A 7,325-nucleotide genomic window follows, 5' to 3' on the forward strand; every position below is an offset into this window, starting at 1 on the left:
TATCAAGTTTAAGAATCATCCTATTAAGGAAGTTAAATTGATGACAACCCATGCTCTGCACTCATATCCTCTCGTATTGTTTCCACATCCAATCCATAGCACTTGAGGACCATTGCTATCCTATTGAGGGTATGTTGCTGGGTGACATTATTGATGCAAGAGGATGATGGCATTAAATAGTTCTCGCATGCATTGTCAAGGGAATGACAACATCCAATTGTCTTTCCTTAAGAGTTGATGGGGACACCTGCCCTACCTACCCTTTCCAATCATGCACGCTTGGATAATACCACCCATCACCAAGTGATTTCATAGTAATAACCAACTAGGTCTACAAGATTTAGGAGCTTTTGTGCACTCCTTTAATATGGGTATCTATGGAGGATCCTTGGATTCTTAATTATATGACTAATTGATTTCTATTTCAAAACTATATTTTTAATTTATGGAGAAGGAGAATTACTCGTTTGAGATGACTACAATAAGAGAATCACTCATTGTTTGAGAACAATCATCCTCCTCTTAGGGTTGTTCCTCCTCCATGGGGTAATGAAGAAGGTACCTCAGCATATGCAAGCTTTAGTGCAAAGATGCCATAGGCCCAATGAAACCATTGCCTACGTATACTCTACATATCCCATGAATTCTAAATTCTTAATTTTGGTTTCAAGAATATGCGACTAGATTCACAATTAAGGTTCGAGATGGAAAGAATTTACCAAAACAAGGGATGACATTTTTGACCTATGGATGCACATTTTACATATTTCTTTCTTATCAACATATGAGGGAAATCAATATGCCTAGACATCACCTCTCAAATTGAAAATTTGCTTTTGACACTTTCAATTTGCAATCGAGACATCATGTCTAGATGCTTGAAATAAGGAATAGACAAGATGCAAACTACTACACTGAACAAGAATGTATACTTCAATTAATGGGTATGGAGACAAAAGAAGCGAAGCACACATCTTCCATTCCAAAGAGCACGAAACAAAATAGTGACCTCCAAGAACCATGAGTGCATGGTTATCTAATAAACTACACAATATAACCAACCATTTACAAATTCTTTGCCTATGGGCATAAATCCTCATTGTCTATGGGAAAACATGGTAATTCAAGATACCTATTTAACGAGTTAGAAAAAGATATCCAGCCATTCTCTCAAAGAAGTTTCACTTTTGACACCTTTTGCAATTGAGTCATCATATACAATGTTCCAACAAAGTAATGAGAAGAAGCAAAGTATTGCATTTATCAAGAACGGATACTGCAATTGATGTGATGAAGATGAAGATAAGAAACAAAGTATGGCTTCAGCAACTTTAAAGCCAAAAAAGAAAGTGATGACTTCCATGAAGACCATGAACGCATGGTTAATAGACAAGATACATGATAGATCAAACAATACCACTAAATCTATTGATTCTTAACCATTTCTAAATGTGTCTCTACAAAAGAGTGACAAAAATGCAATAAAAGCTAGCCAAAATAATCAAGTAATCCATAAAACACCTTGCTTACCAACATTGACATTATGTTGTGCTTACCATTAAAAGACTCAAGAAACTATTGCATGCCAAGAACCACCAAAAATAAGAGACGACAATCGAGTTGGTGATTAATGCTACTAGCATGCAAGCTCACATCTAGTAAGTGTAATTAAGAATCAATGACTACATTCATTACATGAACCACTGACCTACTGGTGTTACAGCCTTTTGTTTACAGTCCTCTTATTATTGAAGTATTCTACATACATTGGTCTTAGGGATAGTCTTTGGGAGATGAAAGAAGAGTTTTTAATGCAATGCCATTTCTGGCAATTTATTAGACCCTCATCTACGCATACAATCAGAGCTTGAAACCCACAAGTTCATCCCGGGGAATCAAACCTGCCTTTTTTACGAGACAAAAGAAGAGTTCTAATTATACCATTCCTAGCAGTTTAATAAATATCTTCACCGCGCGCCATACGAGGACAGCTTGAAATCCTCCAGTTTGACCCTAAGAATTGAACCTGGCTTCTCATGCAAGCCACACAGATCCTTCGAACGGCCGCTGAAAATACTACTGGGTGATACGAAGGCAGAGTTTCGTTGATGGGAACTGTCCAAATACCATAGAATTCTCTTATTTAAGGATTCTAGATCCACGTTTAGGGAGAGAGAGAGAGAGAGAGAGGCAAGAAGATGACTGCTGTATGAGTGATTGATGTGACAGGGAAGAAAGAGACCAAGAATGGGAGAGGAATACATGAAAATGACCACGAGCCCCACTGCCTGGCACTTATACTATGAGGCTGCCTCCATAGAGATTTTGAATCTGCAGCTGCTTTTATAGGCTGTGTGAGGCACAGAAAAAACTCCATAACTTTGCCTGTGTGTATGAATGAATAGCTGCAGCAGAATGAAACTCTTCTTCATCAACATTGGGCATAAAGGAAGTCGGTAACATCAGGCATAGGAGACTCTCCTTCATCAGGCATCAGGCAAAAGGAACTGCCCCTGCATCAACATTTGCCATCAAGATGAGACCATATGAGCTATTGAGTTATGATTTCATGCTCTGTTTCATAGCTATTATGTTATGATTTCATGCTCTGTTTCATAGCTTCTCTGAAGCAGAGGTAACAGAGGTGGTGTCAAATCTGTAGGCCTTGGTGCTGTGTGTGGTGGAAGAGAAAGTGGAGCTGAACCCTGATGTCTCAGGTGCTGCCCCATTGGTGGAAGAATGCAGGCCCATGTTGATCACGCTCTGCGTGTTGCCGTCAGCGCCCTTCGGCAGAGCATTCGTGCCTTCCTTGTCCAGCCGCTCGTATAGGAAGCTAAGCACCTGTCGGATGTTTGGCCGGAGCTTCCCTTCCTTCTGGGTGCACATCTTCACAAGCTTCACCAGGCTCCTTAACTCCTCTGGGTCGTAGTTATCTTCAAGATCCGGGTCTACCATCAGAGGGAACTTTGTGTCTGCTGCCAAGTAAGGCTGAGCCCATGATACAAGATTCCTATTGTCTTGCACTGCGCCTCGTGCTGTTATTAGCTCTAGTAGCAGCACACCATAGCTGTATATGTCGCTCTTTACTGTCAACTGCCTGGTTGTTACATACTCTGGATCTAAGTAACCTGCACATCAAGAAGTTGTTTGAGAATCGCTGGGAATGGCAGAGAGATACGTCTTAATAGTGCCATCTCCCCAACATACAAACTGCTGTATTATGACAATCTACCAGCCAAAAGCTGTTCTGCACATACGTTGATATGGCAAGTATTGACACAGAGCTCCCATCCCAGAACAGAAACTCCATATTCAAATGAGCATTACACATACGCATGTAGATGCATCCACAAATGACCATCATGTTGAATGTGCATGTTCAAAGGTTCGAAAAGCAGGCCCCATAGATTACTCAAACAGTACCAAATCACTAGAAGCATCCGTTCTGTGAGATCTTCTCTGAATTTGCACCTGACCGACCCAAAAAGCCATTTTGACCTGCTGATAGGTGCCCTCAACCAATGTCTAATGTTTGACCTAAAATACCACTGATCTAACCATAAACGAAATTTATTCTTGCCACTTTCTGCAGCTCTTTTCTCTGGTTATCCAGAGAGAGTAGGTTTCAGGAGCATTTCTGTTACTTGATTGTTGCTTTTGCTGCAATACAAAACTGCCTGTATAGTAACAGCCTGCAGCCAGGCAATTTGCACAAAGAGTGCTAATGTGCTCAACTAACATTATTACCTGGAGTACCCCTCACATCTGTGCTTATTTGCTCATAGTTGGATGTCGGTGCTGGTGTGGCGTGTGCAAGTCCAAAGTCAGCAACCTGCCAGAAAGATGCTAATTCTTTTCATAGCCATGAATTGAAAGATGATAAGTAGCATCCACGTTCCGAAATCTACCAAATAGTATGTTACATGCCTTTTATCTTGCACCACTGCTATCCTATGCCAGTCAACTTATTGAAACCTGACAGATGCATTCCTCTAAGAAAGATTTGATGGATGCCACTGCTGAATAATGAATTGATAAAAGCCTCTGTTATTGATTGATCGTACCTTGGCAACAAAGTGTTGATCTAGCAGGATGTTACTTGACTTGATGTCCCGATGGCAAAGAGGTGGATCACAGAAGAAATGCAGATACTCCTTTAGACAAGCAAAACAACCACAAGAAATAAGAATGATATAAACTGGAAAACAAGCAACATTTCATCAACAACATAATTGATTCAGCTCAAGCCCACAAGGCAGGCTTACTCAATAGTTTCACTAATATTACAATGTTTGCACGAGTCTGATGCAATGACTATGGGATAAATTAGTCATCAAGTTTGCTTTGTGTTTGACAATTTAAGCTTGACTGTAACATCATTATACAGGTGATGCAATGACTATGGGATAAATTAGTCATCAAGTTTGCTTTGTGTTTGACAATTTAAGCTTGACTGTAACATCATTATACAGGTCACACTGGCTTTAGCTTCTTGTTTCACGGCCCACTTTCCACTATGTTTTGGAGAGAATGGTTAGAACATTGGACTTTGTAAGGCAATAGCATGCCAGATGCAATTATGCATTAGCAGTTTTTCAGAAAAATTAAGATGGTTTTCTTACCAAGGCAGCAGCCACATCTATGGCTATCTGAATCCTCGTCCGCCAATCCAAAGGAGTCTTACTGTGTCCAGCTGTAAAGGTCCCAGCAACATCCCCACAATACAGCATTCTTAGCACATTTAACAGCAAGTTGTGAGCTATTCGATTCTCTAAACTTCAAACTATCAGCAAGTATAGTTGAGTAGATTGTTGCTTCTTCATATTGACTGCATTAATAACACTACCTTGCAAGTGCTCCTTCAAGCTACCATTCTCCATGTATTCATATATCAGAAACCTGATAGACAAAAACAACAACGGAAATAGAATGATTTGGACCCTTTTCCATTCAAAATCTTGCAGCAAGAAAGATTGGTAGATACTTTTCAGAGCTGATCAAGCAAAATAGGCTTGCAATCAAAAGAAGCACCTCTCTGTTTTGGTAATGCAGAAGCCCCTGAGCCTGACCAAATGCCGGTGATGCAGGCGCCCAAGAAACTCCATCTCCTTGCAAAATTCTTTCTCCCTTTGCCTTGACACCCTGTACATCCTCTTCACAGCCGCCACAAGGTTACCGTCAAAGTGCCCCTTGTAGACCGTTCCAAATCCTCCCTTCCCTATGATTGTGCTAAAATTGTCAGTGGCTTTCTGGACCTCAGAGTAATTGAAGCGCCTGAAGGTAGTAGAATCTGCACAGATTGAAGCTGGGGATAAGCTAGTGGACTGGATCAAGAGCATGACACATTGCATATGCCAGGTTCATACGTGTTTCTCCTGGTGGTTACACTGGAGCTGAGGCTATGAACAAGGATATATTCTGAGAATGCAATTTCAAGCAAACTTGACAATTGGATCAACCTCCAGACAACCCATTCACGCACAAGCATGCAGACATATTGCCATACTTTCTGCATCACCTGAGTGATACGGCCTCTTTACAATCCTAGTGATGGGAAATTGGATCAAGTCGTATGTTTTAACCTAAGGTTAAATGTTATATTTTGAATGGAACCAACTGTTAGAAGGTGCATCCTTACAGCAAGCCAAGTGCGAGCTTTTATCAACAGCCATAATTTGTGGCATTTCTTCACTGAACTTTTACTAGTCAATATACAGAAACACAGAGAGAGAGAGAGAGAGAGAGAGAGAGAGAGCCGTGTTAGAGAGGCTAAATGCACTGGTAGCAGAGTGCAGACCATGTGCAAGAGAGTGGGCTTGAAACATTACCTCGAAGCCATTTCCTGAGAGGGTTTTTGGGGCTTTGGAGGATGTCCTTACTCCACACAGGGAGACCAGAGGCCTCATTGGGTAGCTTCTGGAGCTGCCGCTTCTGGCGTCGGATGAGGAGAACCAGCAGCCACAGCAGGGTGAGAGCGATGACAGTGACCAGAACACCGAGCACAGCAATGAGGGTGAGGTGCGAAGCCGGGCCACCAGAGCTCGGGGACGGGGATGCCGCATTGCCAGAAGAGCTGTTCTTGGAATTGTGAGGGAGGAGGGGGTTGGGAGGCAATGCAGGCAGGGTGATAGATGGGTTGGATGGCAAGGCAGGCAATGTCACAGAGAGGTTGGTGTGAGAGGAGGGTGCAGGGGATGATGAGTCCATGAGAGAAGATTCTGTAGCAGGGGACAGGTGCTTGTCTTACATGTGATCAGATTCTCCTAATGCAGTCAATCCGAGAGCAGAGGAGATGCTTTGGTTGCGTGTGTGCAGGCAATGGCAGGATGTGCACACCTGCACACACGTTAGTGTGTGTTTGTTTATCTCTCTCTAGCTACCTAGCTATGGTTTCCTGAGGTAGCATGCCTCCGATCATAATGCAGTCAATACAAGAGCAGAGAAAACCTTTGTTGTTTGCTTGCTTGTGTGCAAGCAATAGCAGGACTATACACACATATGCACACGTGTGAGTGTGTGTAGCTGGCTAGCTATGGTGTCCTGAGCTAACAATCCCTCCAATCATAATAATGCAGTCAATCGAAGAGCAGAGAGATGTCTTGCTTCCTCTGCCCCCATGTGCACACAATGTGCACACGTGTGCCTCTGTGTGTGTGTGTGTGTGTGTGTGTGTGTAGCTAGCTAGCCAGCTAGCTGTGGCCTCCTGAGTCCTGAGTTAACATTCCTTCCAATCATAGAAACCTTTAACTCACTCTCGTGCTTCCCTTGCAAGCTATGGATAGAAGTGTGGGAAGGAAGTTTGTTTGATTTGATCATGTTTGTTGGGTGAATTTTTGGATGATTTTTTTAATTTAATGCACGTTGACATAGGTTGGTCCAAGAATGCATTGATCATAAAGCTGGGTAGCCTGAAGGGAGGCTGGTTGAGATAGAGAGAGAGAGAGATGATTGAAGAGGGCCTCTCTCTCTGCACAGGAGTTAAGTCAATCGGGCCAACAACAGCTTCCGTGCTTGTGTGTGCGCCCTTGTTTGTGTCTCATGAGAGGGAGCCTCAAGGGGCAAATACCTAGACAACATAATTACCATACCCTTTCGGTTTTTCTCATGTTTGATTCGTGGATTTTTGTAAATTTGCTCATCTTTTAATTTTTTATATCCTTCGAATTTATAGGTTTTACTATCTTCTATCTTCAACAATCCACAAGATAAGAGCTTGGTCACACCTTCTATCTTCCATCTTCAACAATCCACAAGATAAGAGCTTGGTCACATCTACTTTACATATGGGGGAGGGGTTTTCATAACCTTGGATCACCCAATCAACA

The 7,325-nt window shown here is 42.2% G+C and overlaps 1 protein-coding gene across 2 annotated transcripts; it reads right to left on the bottom strand.

Moving 5' to 3' along the window:
• Positions 1-1,611: 1,611 nt before the first annotated feature.
• LOC148013448 (putative receptor-like protein kinase At1g49730) lies at positions 1,612-6,981 on the bottom strand. Of its 2 annotated transcripts, XM_087667999.1 has the most exons (8): positions 5,829-6,981; positions 5,032-5,290; positions 4,847-4,899; positions 4,623-4,693; positions 4,065-4,154; positions 3,748-3,832; positions 2,705-3,128; positions 1,612-2,513 (listed from the first exon to the last, which is right to left on the bottom strand). In XM_087667999.1, exons 1-8 carry the CDS (start codon positions 6,205-6,207, stop codon positions 2,432-2,434), a joined length of 1,443 nt encoding a protein of 480 aa, XP_087524125.1. In that variant the 5' UTR covers positions 6,208-6,981; the 3' UTR covers positions 1,612-2,431. The 2 variants fall into 2 exon arrangements, with proteins under 2 accessions (XP_087524125.1, XP_087524124.1); XM_087667998.1 differs by having other exon boundaries at positions 1,613-3,128; positions 5,829-6,974.
• Positions 6,982-7,325: the final 344 nt, after the last annotated feature.

The sequence above is a fragment of the Lygodium microphyllum genome, chromosome 26 (genome assembly GCF_053477565.2).
Source record: "Lygodium microphyllum isolate KBCC chromosome 26, Lygodium_microphyllum_v1.1.10, whole genome shotgun sequence".
Taxonomy (NCBI): Eukaryota; Viridiplantae; Streptophyta; class Polypodiopsida; order Schizaeales; family Lygodiaceae; genus Lygodium; species Lygodium microphyllum.

What these genes read in the sequence shown, in the direction of transcription:
- LOC148013448 (XM_087667998.1), bottom strand. Translation starts at nt 6,207, where the DNA reads ATGGACTCATCATCCCCTGCACCCTCCTCTCACACCAACCTCTCTGTG. An exon ending in TGCATTACCAAAACAGAGAG is followed by an intron (nt 4,900 to 5,031) that starts GTGCTTCTTTTG and finishes TTTGTCTATCAG; the next exon opens with GTTTCTGATATATGAATACA. An exon ending in ATCAACACTTTGTTGCCAAG is followed by an intron (nt 3,833 to 4,064) that starts GTACGATCAATC and finishes TCTTTCTGGCAG; the next exon opens with GTTGCTGACTTTGGACTTGC.